The 18,463-nt window shown below is 37.5% G+C and overlaps 3 protein-coding genes across 5 annotated transcripts in view; 1 reads left to right on the top strand and 2 right to left on the bottom strand.

Moving 5' to 3' along the window:
- The first annotated feature begins 215 nt into the window (after positions 1–215).
- zgc:174895 (uncharacterized protein LOC100126024 homolog) lies at positions 216–2,717 on the top strand. Its single transcript, XM_050073611.1, has 5 exons — positions 216–563; positions 735–828; positions 1,116–1,262; positions 2,389–2,484; positions 2,569–2,717. Exons 1-5 carry the CDS (start codon positions 441–443, stop codon positions 2,706–2,708), a joined length of 600 nt encoding a protein of 199 aa, XP_049929568.1. The 5' UTR covers positions 216–440; the 3' UTR covers positions 2,709–2,717.
- Positions 2,718–2,844: 127 nt separating this feature from the next.
- On the bottom strand, positions 2,845–12,421 carry rab34a (RAB34, member RAS oncogene family a). 3 transcript variants are annotated; one of them, XM_050073581.1, is made up of 12 exons: positions 12,192–12,421; positions 11,945–11,983; positions 9,894–10,010; positions 9,719–9,810; positions 9,559–9,627; positions 8,101–8,202; positions 7,941–8,005; positions 7,730–7,781; positions 7,563–7,644; positions 6,559–6,649; positions 5,017–5,124; positions 2,845–4,936 (listed from the first exon to the last, which is right to left on the bottom strand). In XM_050073581.1, exons 3-12 carry the CDS (start codon positions 9,966–9,968, stop codon positions 4,869–4,871), a joined length of 804 nt encoding a protein of 267 aa, XP_049929538.1. In that variant the 5' UTR covers positions 9,969–10,010; positions 11,945–11,983; positions 12,192–12,421; the 3' UTR covers positions 2,845–4,868. The 3 variants fall into 3 exon arrangements, with proteins under 3 accessions (XP_049929538.1, XP_049929555.1, XP_049929546.1); XM_050073598.1 differs by having other exon boundaries at positions 9,559–9,624; XM_050073589.1 differs by having other exon boundaries at positions 11,945–11,980.
- A 1,770-nt stretch (positions 12,422–14,191) lies between these two features.
- The window catches only part of tlcd1 (TLC domain containing 1), a 10,087-nt gene continuing 5,815 nt past the window's right edge, over positions 14,192–18,463 (bottom strand). The window contains exon 4 of the mRNA XM_050072188.1: positions 14,192–17,257. Within this exon, the coding sequence (XP_049928145.1) occupies positions 16,853–17,257 (405 nt within the window). The 3' untranslated portion in view covers positions 14,192–16,852. The remainder of the gene's footprint in view (positions 17,258–18,463) is intronic.

Genomic DNA, 18,463 nt, shown 5'->3' with positions numbered 1-18,463 from the left:
AATCATGGAAAACAGACTTTCCCCACACTACCATAAAACAAGACGGAGCTGGATGCAAAAAACAGCAGCTTAAAGAGCTTCCTCGGAGCATGGTGTCAAAATTAAGGAAAAGAAACTTTATTTAAGCTTAAGAAGAAAACCAATGTGACAGTGAAGCATTTCCTGTTCCTTGGCAAATGCAAGAATTGCTCTGCTAACTGATGTACTGACAGAAGTACATATGTTTGCTTGTAATGGTCGATGAGGCTGAGACTGCTCATCAAATCATTAGCTGACTGCAGGGCTTGTCAGCTAATGGTTGGGTCAGCGTTATAAACAGACCTCTCCGTCCCACCCACCATTCACCCCACTGTGAGACTGGTCACTCTCTCATTCACAGTCTGCTTCATTCACCCCAGTTTCTGCCTCGAACAGCACAGACGTGAAGTGTTGTTTATCAAATGGACGTGTTGGCCGCTCCTGCAGACAGACATAAAGGATGGTACCTTTCTCTGATGGCACCCAACACAAAAGGACCAAAGTTTGCCTGGCTGGACCCGTCCAGACTCTACTGCAATTCCCAGGTATGGAGGGAGGGAGGGGATGATTTCTAGTTACTTGATAGTGTTTTTACTGTCTTCTCTCTGATTGAACGGAGTATTAAAGTCATTTATAGCAGAAAGATACAAGTGGTGTGTGCATTTCCAGTGCACACTTTGCATGTTGTGCATTTGCTGTCTTTGCACTCGTGTCAGGCTCTTGCAGACTGTGTCAAAGACCTTCTCAGCCCATTCCACAGCGACACCATCGACCTGGTCGCCGGGATAGATTCAATGGGATTTATTCTTGGTAAGAACACATACTAATTCATTTCAAGAAGGGTATAGATTGCAGTTTAAGAGCTATCACTTGGTGTGTCACACTAATTCCAAGAGGTTGTTATTCTTCTAGTAGATCTGGAAATCTAATCCCTGACCTTATATACTAAATTTAGATACTGTCATAGCACACGGCATGACACTGTGCAAAAGCATTCTTGGTCTAGTTTACACTGAGGTTTAGCCACAGATGGTGATTATCTCTAAGATATTATTCTGTTGATGTGGATGAATATTTCCGCTAATTTCTTTTTTCAGGTGCGTCTCTTGCCAATGCCCTTGGCAAAGGTTTTCTGGCTATCCGCAAAGCAGGACACCTGTGTGTCTCTACTGAATACCAAACCTACAGCGACTACACAGGCAGAGAAAAAACTATGGAAGTAAGACTGGATGTGCTAAAACCAGGTTAATCTTCTTTTACTCTTCACTCTTTCACCATGTGAGTTATTTCTCCTGAGGAGATGAATGTTTACACAGCTGGTGATGTCTGGACACCTCAGGCATGTGACACATCACTTCAGTTTATGAGTCTTGACAAGGGTATAAGTTAGTTTAGACTTGTGTTATTTGTGTTTTTATGTAAATATTCAGTCTTATAATTGGATAATGTCCATACGAAAAGCAATACACAGGTTCAGTGATTACTTAGATCATCATTTTACAAAAAAAAAATTAAATTAAAATTAAAATAATAAGCAGAATCTAAACATATAAACTAAAGATTTGCAGATGACCAATAAAGGTATAAATCTGATAAGCTCGCATCTGAGAAGCTGCTACCACCATACACAAATCTGGCATCTTTGCTCAGAAAATGACTTAAATGTTTAATTTATCATGTTAATAGCTGCTGATTCTGTCGATTAACTAATCAATTAATGACCTAATAGTCTTAAACTAACTTTACATTACATAACCCACATGATTTAAACTGCAGGGCTCCTCAACTTCATGTCCATTTATTCCCTGTAACACAGCACCCTCTGGTGTTGATGTTGGAGGAGTGTCTTTGACATAATATCAGAAATTAAGGGCATCAATTTGGAGTTAGATTCTCTGTTATTTATTTTTAATACATCAAAGATAATGATATTTAAGTCCTGTATTCCAGTTTTTTTTTTCTCTGCCAATAATTGTTTGCTATAAGTGTGGAAACTACTATTAGAGATTTATTAATCTATAGATATGTTAAATTTATTCAGTTATTTTTTACAGTTTGAATTAGTCCTTTAGTGTAGGATTAGACACTGAGCCAAGAGATAGATGTTAATGTTAGATTTAATTTTAATTATTTACTTCACTCTTTTTTGTGCATATTTATATTTGTACATCTGGACATTTAAACGCCAAATAATTTTATGTACCACTGTGTTATTTGTGCTGTTTGCTTTATATTTTGCACTGGATACACTATAGCAAACTATTTATTTTTTTTAACATTGTCTAATATGTTTATAATTCTTTTTTTTTGCTATGCTTTACTTTAAAAGAGGATTATCATTTGACTTTGCTAAACATGTGAACACTGTAGGTATTAGGGTGCTAATAGTGGACCAATGGATAGAAACCGGAGGCACTATGAAGGCTGCCATCAAGCTGGTGGAGAGGCTGGGAGCCACTGTTGTAGGTCAGTCTAGATGGTTAAATAATGATGACATAATTCAAAGATCCTCAGCATTTTAAAATAGACATCACACACTGTTTCCGGCAGGTGTAGCCGCCGTGGCCATCGAGAACACTGAAGGTGGGAAGTGGATCAAAGAACACTACAAATTCTCTCACTGCATCCCCGAAGAGCTCCAGAGCCAAGTTGACCGGAAGTATCTCGATTTCTTCAAAAGCTTCAACTGAACAAGAAAACATGATTTCTTCTCACAACTTCAGTAAAGAAGACAAAGGGGAACATGTTTTTTTTTAATATACTGAAATCTGTTTTGCGACAGCTGAACTGTGATTTCAACTAAATAACTGAAATATCACATTTAAATGTTTTTATAATCTTTTTATTACATGTAAAACACATCATGAGTCATTTTAAAGAAAATAAATGATTAGTATTACTATTTCAGTTTCTGATATAAAAAAAATGATAATCCCAATTGAGTCACTGATGTGATTGTAAACAAAAAGCAAGAAGTACCTATGAAGTATACACTGTAGATTAAAAAAAGTCTGCATCTAACAATGGTTCCTAACCTTGAGGTCGGGACCCACACAGCACAGGGCTCACAAGATAACTTAAAGGGCTTATCAGGATAAGGAAATCAGAAAAAATATTCCTGCTACATGAAATTGTTAAAGTCCCCCTCCACTCAAAAATGTGCTTTCTTATGTTTATGTCCACAAAATGTCTGACATTGACTATACCGACTTGTATCTGTGAAAAGTTTGTTACTAGAGAGGTGTTTTCACATTCCTCTACTGAAGGCGGCGATGTCTGGATATTTTCCTAAAATCATACGCTTGATTAGGTACGTCACTAAAATGAAAGCCAGTCTCTTTCTAATACGGGAAACAAATATCGACAGCGTCACAAACTTTGACACAACACCAGCAAAGACACCTGAAACCTCCAGCGCACAGTGGACTCATCAGTACAGAGAGCAGAGTTAGCATTAGCATAGTGAAAGTTTTGTCAGCAAACATGGCAGAGTGCACAGTTTTTAGATGAAAACCAGATTCGGGAGCTTCACGATCTACCAAAAATGCCGTTATAGCAAATACTATTGTGTTCGCAACCATTAACACGGTTTTAGCCACTGCCAGTTAGCCTACAAGCTAACAAAGAGGGGTGCGAATCACCAGAGACCCTCCGATACTTTATTATCATAATACTTACAATATGTTTTTGAGCATTGTGATAACATATACGTACTTTTTCTAATAAGATACATTTTTCAGTCTGTCCATTTCACTTCAATAATTTTTGTTGCAGCGACATCTATCTAGTGGACAGATACAGCAATTGATGGTAATATTCTAGTAGGCTACCAAGAGTTTAATTTATATTTGCAATATTAATAATTTAGCGAATAAAAAAAGTGATAAATGGCATCTGTGTTTCATTCAATATTGCCATGTAAAATACGGCAATACTCTTTTTTGTCCCCCGCCCCTGCTAAAAAAAAAAAAACACCAATAAAAGATGCTGACTACACTTCCTATTCTGATATGTCTGCTAGTCACCGATTTTGGTGCACATGATACTCGTCATCTGTGTCTGGGTCTGACTGAGGCTCAAACATGTATGACTGAATCTCTCTGATGTTTCCTTTAACGCTAACACTAGCCTTTTAGATATGTGCTGATCTTTCATTGGTCAACCTAGCGCAAGCGATGCTGGAGAAAGTGAAACTTATTGAAAGCAAATTTCTCAATGCGGGAGAAAGAGTAGATCTGCTTCAAGCCCCTTTTCAGAGGGTTTTTTTTAACTGCTATGTGGGAAAACCACGCTAAACAAAATATTAGTATACTTAAAAATGTGTACGGAGAGGGACTTTAAAATGTTTCAATCTTTCCTCTATTTTTTGCTCTTTTCTTGTCATTTACTGCACATTTTTACTTCTTCTAGAAGGCTCGGGAACCTCTGATCTACAGTATTAAAAAGAGGTGAAGTACCATAAAACAGTCATTTTAAACAGCTGACTTTAAGGTGAACCAGAAATTGTTAAACAAACTACAGCAGCAAGACTGAATATTTAAGCATTGACACAAACACCATGTTAAAAACCTCCTCAGTCACTCTTTGGCATCTCTGCAGGAGCAGAACAGAACAGTCATTTTTTTGTGTGGCTAATTGCTGTGTCACTCTGTAACTCCAGACAAGTTAAACTGAGCAACACCACAAGAATCCACATCCCACAGAGGAAAACTCTCTCCAGGCCAGGAAAAACTGAACTCAAACATGTCAGGAAGTAAAACTCCAGCGTCCCTCCTTCTGCTTTGACCACAGAAATCCCTCCAGTCTTTCCCTCATTTGCAGTCTGTACCTTTGACTCTATACTTCCATCCTTACTGGCAGCAGTTGGGCTGTTTCTTCTTTGATGCAGCGTACAGATTGTTTGAATTGCTGTTAATTTCTGAAACAAATGAACAGCTGGGTGTTAAAACTGTGTGACAAATGTGACAGCTCGTGATTACAGAGAGTTTGGATACTCACTGACAACGCCCCCAATTTGTCTTGTTCCACTTTTCTCCAACTCAGCGAGGACGTTGATCTCAAACGCCAAAGATGCAACTCGAAAGAAAAACTCTCTGACATTTTCCCCTACAGAATGAAAAACAAATATATAGATCAGTAAGGGACTGTGCCAAAATTACTGGGGTGGGGAGGAGGGCTGAAACTTATGTCTGACCTTTTTTGTTAAAAAAAAAAAAAGCAAGACTCTCTCTAGGATTATTAACATTAGCTTTTGATCTTCACTTTCATTTTGAAAAAATCTGCCACACCCTTCTCCGAAATGTCTCTACTCATCCCTGATTTAAGTATCGTAATATTAACAATATTATAATTGATTTTATACAGCCCAAATCCCACATGAGGGGAATTAGCAGTTGTCAAATGTATGGTGAACTTAACAGTTACAGTGTCCTGTTATACACAGACCTAATAATTAATCTTTATTTCCATTTAATTTTTTTTCTCAACAACATCCTTAACAAAGAAACATAGGACCTTCCCAGATAATGAAACAACCATGTATATTTACGGTACCACCAGTTTTAATTATTAAGTTTTTTTTTGAGAAATCATTATTTATCCGTCCATCATTTTGGCATGGCGAGCCTCAGCTGCTGTTGCCATGGAGAAGAATCAAGTCAGAGCAGCAGCCAATTCAAAAAGCTTCATTGTTGCAGTCACCAACAAACATGGTGCCACAGTTGCTAAATTCAACCAAAGTTGACCCCAAAATGTTGTGTATAAAACCGTTTTCTAGCTTAGATTTCAGTAATCTTTAGCTCCCAACCTCTCTTAGTGGCACACATGAAAGAACTATAACCTAATTATGGGATGTTTCTTGCTGAAATTCATGGTCATCATAGTTAGAATCATAGTTTTTATATGCACAGGCTTGTACCTTCAACTTTTTATCATAGGACCAGATGTTTTCTTTTTTTTTTAAAAATATATTATTTCTAATTTTCATCTCGAAAAAATTACATATACAAATAGACTAACAAACATATTCAAACCAAATACAAAAAAAAAGAAAAAAAAAAAAAAAAAAGGCATTTAGCCTATTACATAAACAGAAAGGAAATATGGCCAAGAATAACAAGACATGGTGACTCACAGTAGGGACTTCAGTAATTAGATGGTGAATTAAGGTGCCCAACTATTGGGCCCCAAATAGAGAACCAGATATTTTCTTCTGCAGTGTTTTTACATTTCCTTCAACTGGAAGCATTTCATGCAGATTCAAGCAACAGAAGTGCTTTAAGAGTTGCGTAACATTTTCCATGACAAAAAGTAATAGCAGTTTTGCTTCTGAAACTTTCTCACATTTTGCAACGCAACATGATCTGCAAGAAAATACTAAAGTGAAAAAATTATTAAAAAACAAAACAAAAAGAAAAATGTTATAACCCTCCCACTTTTCTGACCCCACCTCCCCGACTAATAATTTCCAAACAGTCCCTGAGTCAACATTGGGGTTACTGCCACTGTTCATTTTACTGCATTAAAACATAAAACCCTTACCTGTCAGTGATGACACAGCCCAATACTCTGCGCTGATCTCTTGTGCTATTTTGATTGCGTCTTGTTCGATCTGAGAGTACTGAGCAGGAGACTGTCAGAGAGACCAGAGGCAAAGTTAGATATAATGGAATCACATTAAACACAAAAGGTCTGCAACTCGTTTTCATTATTGATTAATCTGACAGTTATTTTCCTGCTTAACTGATAATTTGTTTCGTGTAACAAAATTGTGGGACTAATTAGAAATGCCTATTATATTATCCTACAGTCCAAGGTAAGGCCTTTTAATTGCCTGTTTTGGGCAACTAACACTTTAAATGCAAATATAAACAGTTTTCTGTCACTTAAGACAAAGGAAATAGCAAATCCTCACAATTAAGAAATCAGAGAAAGGGATGTTTTTGTATTTTTGTTTGAAATGGCTGACAACTGATTTTCTGTTAATTGACCAATCGTTCAGCTCAGAAGTTTTAAACACTATGAAATGTTACTGTTTTTCATAGGCAATAAGAGTACTGGAATATTTTATTCCATTGCGAAGGAATGACTCAGGGACATGAGAAGCTCTCTAGTAGTAATCCAGTAATCTAATGTGTTGTTTTTTAAGGGATTAAAAAGGCAACAGCATCAGCAAATCCAAATAGACAATCACTTAATACTACGTCTCAGCATGCTCCTATCATCTCTGCAAAAATCACAGTAAAGTAAAAGAGGAAACACATTTCTGAAAGTTCAAGAAAAACTACAAACTTCTTGAAAAAGAACAATTTTGCTTTATATTTCCAACCACTACTGAAATACAGTTTACATCTTTATGACCATAATTTCAGCCTCTATCAGAAAAGCTTTGGAGTCTCATGAAGTGAAGGACGAGGAAAATACATTCCTGAGGTTTGGGCTGGGACACAAACGCTTTGTGCTGCTGGCAATAATCCAAACAGTTCACATTTGACTCCAGTAAAGGTTCACAGGCACGTCCACTTTAAACAGTAAAAAAAACGTACGCTCAGGTCTTTCTTTGTGCCAACAAGGAACAGCTGGACGGCGGTGGGGTCGTTCTCTTTCAGGGCATCTTCGAGCCACTGCCTGCAGACAGAATAAGCCAAGTTTAAGTTCTCCAGCTGAGATGAAAACCTGCACCCAACACTATGCTCATAATGAATAAGCTTACCTCACATGGCCCAAAGAGGCGACGTCATTTACATCAAATGCAATAATCACAACTGGAGGAAAAGAAAACATGACATCAACAGTTTTAAGAGACAAGAATTCCAGTAACGAACACAAAGCTTTTTTATTTCCCCCTGACATTTTGTCCATGAAAAGAGGACAGACTTCAGTGCATTCTTTATCTGCTGCCCTGAAACACACAAATCTCTCACCCTGGGCTCCTCTGTAGTACGTAGAAGCAATGCACTTGAACCTCTCTTGGCCTGCAGTGTCCCAGCTGTAACATAGAGACAGAGGTGTGAGCAACGTCACATCAGACACACTCATTTTACTTGTTTGTTTTATGTGTAATAATGAAGACATTAGACTCACAGCTGCAGGCTGAAAGGAACACCCAGCACCTCAAAGCGCTCCATCTCAAAGTCAACACCAATCGTTGCCTTGTAGTTTTTATCAAAAGCATCTTTACAAAATCTGAAAACATGAAAAAAATGACATCAGTATTTATCTGAATGAAGGAGGTCATATATTTGATCTAATTTGTCTGATATCTCAATAAAATCTTAAAGATTTAAGTAAAACATTAAACTATTCACATCTGGCTACCATCTGATAAAATAACATTTGGATCCAGCAATTTTTTTAAAGGGTTGGTTTACCATAATAACAGAAAAATATACAGTATTTTAGGGACTATTTTTTCAGTACAAAGTACAGTTACAATGAAAACTGCTGATAGCATGTTCTGTGGATTAGTCACAGCCTTTTAAGCAAGCCACTTGCCTTTTTAAATGCCTTAAACCTAATGTTTAATGCTTGGAACACTGGGATGGAAAAATTTTAGTTAATTCTGAACAAATGACTTCTAATCTTTCTGCACAACCAGATACAACCAGAGGTTGTGAGGAAATATATATATTAATATATATGTTTCTTTTAAATTTGGGTGAAGTGGTCCTTTAAAAGGGTTGTGAGATTTCGATGGCATTTTTTAAAATATTCATACTTTCCTCATGAAACCGCTACATCTATTTTAATAAAAAGGCTTAGTACATACTGTATATACCATGACCAGTGGTGGAAGATGTACTCATGTATTTTACTTAGCAGTGTGTGGATTTAGTGGAATCTAGGATTACTTCAATGTTCATTATCCGCTGATTACAACCAGAAAAAAACACTGAATAAAGCAGTTTCATGTTAGAGATCTGTGTTTTTCTGATGCCGTTCGGCTGGTCACAGAGGGGCTGTTAAGTACAGTGGCCGATGCAATAATGCAAATGGCCCTATCAAAAGTCAGTGTTGGGTTTGTCTATTTTGGGCTACTGTAGAAACACGATAGTAAAATGGTGGACCCCGTGGACGAGGACCCGCTCCCTGTGTAGATATTAACAGCTTATTCTAAGGTTATAAATACAGACTTTTATTTTTAGGTGAATATATTCTAATGAGAACATACTTGTTACATTATATTTCATTTCTGCCATTATATCCCCCTAAATCCTACACACTGGACTTTTAAATAAAGGTAGCAAGAGTAGCAGAGTAAAGATAGCCTGTTAGAAGTTCCTCATTCAATATACTTCAAAGGCAAATGCTACTTTAAGTATTACGGTAAAAGTACTCGTTGGGCCTTTCAGAGAGTTATATTATTATATGTATCATACTGTCTATTACAGTGTGTATTTTAATGCAGGTTTAACATTTCTACACTTTCTAAATAAGTGATGCAGAGAACTCTTGCTTCCTTGAAGCTGAGTTATTACTTTTTCAGTTATTTATTTTCCAGAGCTGCACCAGTGACGGTGTTTGATGTGTGTTTGAGCTTACCTATTAATCAGACATGTTTTCCCCACAGCCAGGTCGCCCACAACAATGACCTTAGAGATTTTAAATCTGCTGAGAGGAATAAAAGAAGACAGCACCAAGTGAATAAATGCCACAAAAACACCAAATCCAGTATCATCTGGCTGCTGGTTCCTGCTCTCACCCCACAGTGCCGGTGCGCTGCTCCTGGCAGGCCGTCTTCACTTTATTGTTGAAATCCTCCTTCGTGTGAAGAGCTGCCTCTTTCTTGAAATACTACAAGAGGAAAAAGGGGACTTGTGAGGCTGTTTTAGACTGATGGTGGACAACTAGGCTTTGATAAGAGTAGATGATTTTACCTGAGGGAGCTGAGCGATGATGCGGTCCCTTCGGACAGGAGGAAGAACACTCATGGCTGAAACTCGGACAGACATGAAGCTTTGTGGTAAATGTTTAGCAGAGGGACATGTGATGAGCTGGACAGAGAGAGAAAGACAGCAGCATAAATAATCTGCCATTTTAACTAGTTGAATCTGTTTCTTTATAATATTTAGACTGCAGTGAATGATTTTATGGCCCAATCATTATATACATGAGACCTGCTGCTCATTTTCCTGTTTCTATGGAGAATAAAATTTACAAGATGTTAAATGAATGCTTTTCTCTGTTTTATAGCATTACATATAATTGTAAATTGAGTATCTAATAACTTTTTTGCCAAACCAACAGTCCAAACCCACAGATATTAAACTTAGGTATAAAACAGACAAAAAGCAGCAGAACCTTTTGGATTCCTGAGTGAGCCTACCAGCACAAGCCCAGGGGCCCAAACTGTCAGGGTCCCCCTGGCCTTCACCTACAGAATGTTACTGAGTTGAACACATACTGACCAAGAAGAGGCTCAAAATGACCACAAAGGGATGCAAAAGGGCCAAAACAACCACAATGAGACACAAAACAAAAGGACAAAAAGATGCATACAAAGAAATGCAATATAACAACAATAGAAGAGGCAAAGCTGTCACAAAGTCTGTGTGTCTTGCACCTACATAGAGGAGGTGGTGGGTCCTATTGCATACCTGTGCCCAGGGGCCCATTGTCTCAAAATCAGCCCATGGAAATAGAGTGTTTGCCACTTTTCATTGTAACTTTGTAACAAGTAATTAATGATTGAAAGTGTTGAAAATGATCTTTCTGTCATATTACATATGTTGAACTAAAGCAGAATTATGGCATAAAGAGTAACTAAAAAAAAAGAGAATCACTGCTTCAGTTCTACAGCTGAAACTCTTAATATGAAACTACTGTAATAATTAACTGATTGTTTTTGTATCCCTTACAAGCTAAACCCCCCCAAACGTATCAGACTGCTCAAATGTTAATATGAACTGGTTTTCGGAGTCTTCTTGAATATTAACTTGAACATCTTTCAGTTTTTGGACTGTTGGTTGAACAAAACAGACAGCTTATCTTGCATATTGTCGGACTTCTCTTAGTCAATATTCATTGAAATACAGAGGACTATCTCTTTGGAACAACCTTCATCCATCTCTACAATCATCATTGACATTATTGTTATTCAAAAAACATCTGAAAAGGACTCTTATTTGCAAAGACTCTTAACACCTCATTGATTTATTTGTAATTTGTTTGTGTTTGTTGTTGTAAATTGTACATCTTAAACAATTTTGTAATACTTCTTAGTCTGGAACTTTTATCCTTTTCTTATGATTGTTGTAATTTAATAGGGGAGGTGTCTTCATAAGCAATTTTTGGTTTCTGACCTCTCCTGCACAATGTTTTAACTTTTAATTTCTTTTTCCTGTATTTTCTCTACATGTATGTGCAAATAAACTAAACTAAATGTATTTATTATTTATTTATTTATTTGATAATGAAAATATTCATTAGTTGCAGCTTCATTGTTAGCTGTCCTCTGATGTTTTTGTTTTTCTGTTGTTTTGCTACAAAAATGATTACCTCATGTGATACAAAAAGTATCTCAACTGATCTAAACTGACTGCAAAGATCTTTAATTGTATTTAAGTTTGCATACGTAATTAGTAAAGAATAAGTTACCAAAGTCCAAGTACCAAATCATTATCTTGTATTTAAAATGTTAGTTTCAAACAGCATAACAACACTTTGTATTAGTTTCTATGAATGTGGTATGAATAAGCTCATTTTCTCCTCCTGTCATCTTTATATCTGTTGTATTTCCCCAGGCAACCAGAACATAGACTGTACCCCCCAAGAGTATGGACACGGTATAGACTACAGAGAGAGCCAGGCACAGCTCCAAGTCAAACAATAAAGTGTAATGAGAGAAAATAATTGTGATCCATTGTGTGGCAACATGAGCACATGCAGAGCCAGACCAGACAACTGTAATCAGAGTTGATCCACTTACTGTGTCGATCTGTTTTAATCCTCTTGTTCATCAAAGCTTCTGGTAACGTAAAAGGAGGAGAAGAGGAGAAAGAGTTTGGTTTGGTCAGACACAAAACTGAAACCAGGTCACTTTAAAACTCCATTTTGCATCCAAACACTAAGTTCAGTATCCTTTTATCTATGTAAACATACAAGTAATGAGAGATACAAGTTAAAGTCGCGCATGTGACCAAATTAAACTTTAAAAAACAGCGTGTTTGAGTTACCTCATCAACCACAGGCTTCTCTCTCCTCTGTGTTTCCGCTTCTTTTTTCCTTCCAATGATGCTTCTTAGAGTAATGGAAACTCGTTCATGTCCATTGATAAACACTGAAGTGTGGATTTAATGTTGATCAGAGCTGAAATCGATCCACGGAAGTTGAGGAGGAGGCACAGACTGAAGCCGCAGCAGCTGCTGACTCAGATCCCTGGATTTCTTTTTTTCTTTCCTCCCAGATTTCCTCTGCTCGGTCCCCTGCTGGAGGAAATGAGGAACGATCGGAAATCAGGAGAGAATATAAATATGGATCTGAAAATGTAAAACAAATAGACACGTTATTGTTTACCCTTGTTGTATTCTTCTTCCTATCTATGCACATTTATTTATGCCTCTCTATTACACCTTTTCTTACCTCCTTATTATATCATGTTATATATAAGAATATCAGTAAAACCGTCTGCAAAAAATTCAATATAACAATTTTCTCCTACAAAACATCATAATGTTTCCCTTTCCTGACGACACTGACAGCAACTGTGAGTACACACTCTTACACACAAGCGATATTTTCGTACCTGTATTTCTAAGAGGAGAAACTATAACTTTTTTTGTTTTATTGTTTCTTGTCATCAGTTAAATATTTCGACAGCAGAGGGCGCTCTAATCAACAATATACTACTTGGCATTCCTTACAATAGTGAAAGACACATGTCCAAGAAAAGTCTTTAACATATCATATAAGATATATAACATTAAATAAAAATAACACTAACCTTATAATATTTATATCTTTGGTATTGTTATCATATACATTTCTTATTACTTATTGCCCTACTAATATCTTTTGTGAGGTGACAAGCAGTTATTGTTGTACAGGTTTAACATGCTGAACATGTAATGCAATATACTGTCCCCTGTATGGTCACCAAGCACTGCCCGGTTACCTTTGAGCACTACGTTTCAGAAGGAAATATTGCAATTTTTACTCTACCACATTTATGGGACAGCTGTAGATACTGGTTACTTTTCAGGTTAACATAAAAAAAACATGATTATGTTTTAAAATACAGCACATTGTAAAGGATTAAAGCATAGGGTCAAGTTTCTTTACGTCTACTTTAGTGGCCTGCAGCAGCCAGTTATTAGTGTCAGCAAAAATTGATGATTATAGTCATCATGAAAGTAGACTTTATGGCAGAGCAATTGCATTACATTGCACAGGTGTCTCTATTGAAGTGGCCACTGAGTGTAAAATAACAGCTTTTGGTCTCCAAACTGACTATCAATAGATCCCTTTCTAACATGACTTTGTTGTAAAAGATGGGAGCAAAATCCACAGCCCTAACTGTGTTTCGAAATACATGTACAGTTGTAAAAATAACACAAGGCCTCATCTGCTACGTTTGGATTCAAGTGAGTGTTTTTCAAAGTTGATGTTTTTGGTCAGAAATTTCTTCTTTATATGTTTCCTCAACAGCGTTTTATTGCTGCTGAAGTTGCTGAACTTTAAAACAGTTTTACATAAAAAGAGGACAGTGAATTTTGTCCCCTATTTGAAAAACAAAATTTGAAACCAAAAGTCCTTTCCCCTCTCCTTTATTGTCTCACAACTCCTCAGATTATTCAAGTGACCCTTTAGAGGGTACCGACCCCTACATTAGGAACCACTGGACTAAACTACCTCACTGAATATAAAGTAGTAATAACTGATGCACACTGATGCATCACGATTAACAATCTGATAATGTATCAGTCACATTTTTTATGCAGAACGAGTATTTCTATTTTAAGTATAATTTGCCAATAATACTTTTACTCAAGTAGGATTTTTGTAATGGAGTATTCGTACATTGTTGTACTGGTACTTTTACTACATGACCTGACAAAACAGTATCTGACTTTTGCTTTGCCAGACATCTCAGGTGCAACTGTATGAATGTAAAACAGAGAAAAAAAATACACCAAACCTCCCTTCAACAGTGGAGTACATATCCCAAAAATATAAATCGACACTCCAGTGATTTTTAATACTTTTTTTTAATTTGTGGGATCACGCAATCATCCAAAATATGGGGCTCCTACAAAACAGTTATTACAAGATACTTTACACATTAATGAGGTCACAGTCAAATTAATTTACTGTATGTTTGTCTCAAAAATTTGACCCACCTTTCACAAAAGCATACACACATCAGTCTGCATTATATCTCTACTTCATAGTCATACATTATCCTTATCTGTGCTTCACTCTTTTTGAAAAGGCACTGTGGTAAATTCACTGCAACACAGATCTGACACTTCTGACCTCTTTCCATTTCTTTTTTTTGTGTGGCTGAAATAGAAAATGAAATGTTAGGTTTACAAAAGACACTGTCAGCATGTATGATTTATGGCATGTTGAGGAAATTAGCATTTTTGGTCAAGTGATGGTGTTTACTTAAGTATTAACAATTAAAATGTATCAAAAAGGAATGCACATTTGAGTATTTACAAAAACTCTGTGTGTTCATGTTTGGAGAAAGAGAGGAAGGGGAAGATACTTTTAAAAAGGGATCTATTCTGCAAATGCACAATGCAAACAAGCAAAAAAAGTTACACACCATGGGGATATTCCTCTATTGCTCTACATCAGGTCTAATTACAGGTGATAATCAATATCAGTATTGATTGTGCTGCTGCCTGCTCTTTATAAAGGGTTTCTCAGGGTGTCCACCTGCTGATGAGCTCAATTATCAGACTGTTAAACGGCAGGAAGATCCAGCTTCAGCTCCACCTGTGTCAAATACCAACAGATTTCATGCCAGAACCATAAAAGGACCATAAATTCTCCTGTGTACCTGCCAACTTACCAACTCCAACTAGCATCATAGAGACACAGAGAGAGGAGAGAGTGCACTGTACACACACGTTAATTCATATGTGAGTCTGTTGCTGCTGAAATTTTAAATCCAATGTCAGAAAACGTCAGATGTTCACACAGGCAAGGATATACATACAAACGCTGTTCTCCATGCAAATGTTAAAGATATGGCAACATATAGCTAGGGTGTCAGCTAAGGCTGTTAGCAACAGCATAATGGGATTCCACATTTCAAATGTATGTGTTGAAGTATCTATCACACAGGTTTTTTGATGGGTTAAAGGAATAGTTTGACGCATTTGGGAATTAAGGCTTATTTATGCTCTACAGTAGATACAAATACGGACATGGATGCAGCCTCCTGTCAGTACTCTGTGTTCACGTTTTCTGTAAGCTTACGCATATGGATGAAACAGAGCAGTGCCACCAGTAATCATGGGGGCAGCGTAGTGCTGTTCAAGTGAGGCACAACTGTAGGACACAACGACACCCGTGTCTTCAAACAAAACAGTTACTTTTTGATTAACAGCATCTTACAAACAAGTTTCAACAATAACATCTGATCAGGTTTGGCACTACTATTGTGTCAGGATCTGCTGTAGATTGACTTGGCAGAGATGGCTGCAACCTTGATTTTAAATGGATTAACGTATTATGCTTTGGCTACCACAAGATGGCACATAAAACTGTCGACATACAAGGACAACATGTCTAACTTGTGGAGCAATCCCAAAATGTAATGTCCTCATATGGGGACACAGGGTTGCAGAAGGTTAAATATGGCAGAATGGAACAAATCGGTGATATAGTGAAACGATTCTGTGTCCACATGTCGCAATGCATTTAATGGACTCACAGAGCAGCGCCAACTACAACGCTGCCTCTGTTGAAAGGTACGTTATTATGACCTCCTCCACCGTTGACAGAAACCTTTGACTTTGCCCTCTGGTGCCATCTAGTGGCTGTATCTGCGCTAACATAAAGGACTCATGGTAGTATGTGGGCAGTGACGGTTACGACATTTGAAATTAACATAATTTCATATGTCAAGGGAGTTTAAATGAGCCTTCATGCTTATTTGCTTTCTTGCAGAGATTTAAGATGAGATTGATGCCACTTACGTATCAGTAAACTGAAGCTAAAACAGTGGTTAGCTTGCCTAGCTTAGCAAAAAGATTGGAAACGAGGAAACAGCTAGCTGGGCTAACACCTGTCAGCACCTCTTAAGATCACTGTTATATCTTGATTGTGATAATCTGGATAAGAACCTAAGTGTGGAAAATAAAGCTGTGGTTTTACAGGATCTGCAGATTAAGGCTAGTTGTTTTCCTCTGTTTCCAGTCTTTATGCTAAGCTATGCTCATGGGCTGCTGACTGTAGCTTCATATTTACATTAGAGACATAAGAGTGGTATTACAAATCACCTATACATGGACTATTTCCCCAAATGTTGACCTACTCCTTTACACAACACATGACACTGAAAATCTGTTTCAAATGTAAAGTAACAGTGGTAACATATCAAAGGCATGAGAGATGTCACAAGAGTTTATCCCAGAATGTTGGCTTCAGTTAAAGTGGTGTTGCGTTGTGTTTTTTTCCTGTGAAACGCCAAATTTCTGACTTCCCAACATCTCAGAACAAGACTTCATCTTGTTCCACCAAAAGTTGTTTTGGGGAGGGGTTTCCTTTGGTAGTGATACACAACCAAGGACCCAGTTGTCAAGAGGAATGGTGTCAGTTGGACAAAATGTGTAAACTCCCACTCTGAATATAAACACAGTATAGTTCTGTAGACCTTCCCCAGTCAATCACAGGGAAACCTTTTGGAGTTGCTGTTTTGCATCCCGTTCTGTCCCACAGATTTCTGACTCCGGGGAAAGAAGTCAGCACGGATCAGGCGGTAGAAATAAATCAGGATCATAATATTCATCACCATCAGGCAGATGAGGAAGAATAAGCCGTGGTCCAGCCAGGAGTAGTTGTGGACGATGTACCAGGTGAGGTAGAACTGGGCACTCAGACGAAACGTGACGTAGGTGAGGATGTTGGCGAATTTGTTGATGTAGTACAAGGAGGAAGAGTGGGCCATCGCCAGCTTCAGCAACAGTCTCAGGTGGAGGGTGACACTGTTGACCTCCACAAAGAGAGCGATCACGGCGCCGGCTACATACAGCTCAGTGTAGAGGGTGTACAGGAAACTCGAGATCACCTGAGGAGGAGACACACACATAGACAGGTGGAGGTGTTTTTACAGCTAACAGCTGATCTCCTGCGTTTGATTGTCTCACTGTTTTCGCTGTATTTGCATTTGCTGTGCTTTTGTTTGCTTTCTTTTCCCTGTGAAGCATTCTGTAAGAAATGCTCCTCATAAAACCTCCTAAACCCCAATGTCACTAAAAACTCATCCCGTGCTTCAAAAAAAACTATGTTCAAACGTACAGATGTAAACTTTGGTTTAAGTATATTAAGTATTCGTTCCCGCAAGCCACATAACAAACAAAACAGTCGAGTCCTGGTAGACCAGCAACTCCCAGTGTGTGGTAAAGTAAAATTACTGTTTTTGTCACTGGCGTCTGGTGGCTTTGAAGAGAGCGTAAATAACAGCTTCAGTTCACCATTGAAAAGGGTTGTGTGACGGCAAGGTGAAGTTTTAAAACAATCTAAATAAAGTGCACACTTAAACTGATGTTGATTTCTTTAAGGTGGTCCTTTTCTTTAGAAGGCTAAAATGTGTTTTGATGCTGCTCCTGTCAACAGCCACCAGACTCCTTTGACAGAATAGGTAATCAGCTCTGTAACCTACGTCACCACTTTGTGATAACGGCTGAGTCATTTGAAAAACACGTAAAAGAATGCAGACGGACCTGCCCTTTACATTTTTGTGAGAAAGCCAAAGTGTCTAAAGATATAAATATGTTCGGCTGAATTTTGAAAAAAAGATCTATATAAAATTCTTCATAAGTCTTCTCAAGTCTTGCAATTAAGCATTGCACTTACTTTAAACATCATATAGCTTTAATAGAACAAGCTGATAAACAATCAAATATACATGATCTTCTTAGACTTGACAGCACTAGTTAAAATTACAAATGATTCAGACAAAGGACTCATCTCTGTACTTGTTTTATTAGATCGTAGTGCAGCGTTTGACACAATTGACCATCAAATTCTGCGACAGAGCCTGGAACACTTAATTGGCCTAAAAGGTTCTGCACTAAGCTGGTTTAAATTTTATTTATCTGATCGTTTTCAGTTTGTTCATATTCACGATGAATCATCCTTACGTACTAAAGTTCCGCAAGGTTCTGTGCTCGGACCAATCCTATTTACTCTATATATGCTTTCTTTAGGTAACATCATTAGAAATCACTCTGTAAATTTCCATTGTTATGTGGATGATACACAGTTGTATTTA

The sequence above is a fragment of the Epinephelus moara genome, chromosome 2, assembly GCF_006386435.1.
Source record: "Epinephelus moara isolate mb chromosome 2, YSFRI_EMoa_1.0, whole genome shotgun sequence".
Lineage (NCBI taxonomy): Eukaryota > Metazoa > Chordata > Actinopteri > Perciformes > Serranidae > Epinephelus > Epinephelus moara.
The sequence above is the reverse complement of the archived record's forward strand: the minus strand, read 5'-3'. Positions and strand labels throughout refer to the sequence as shown.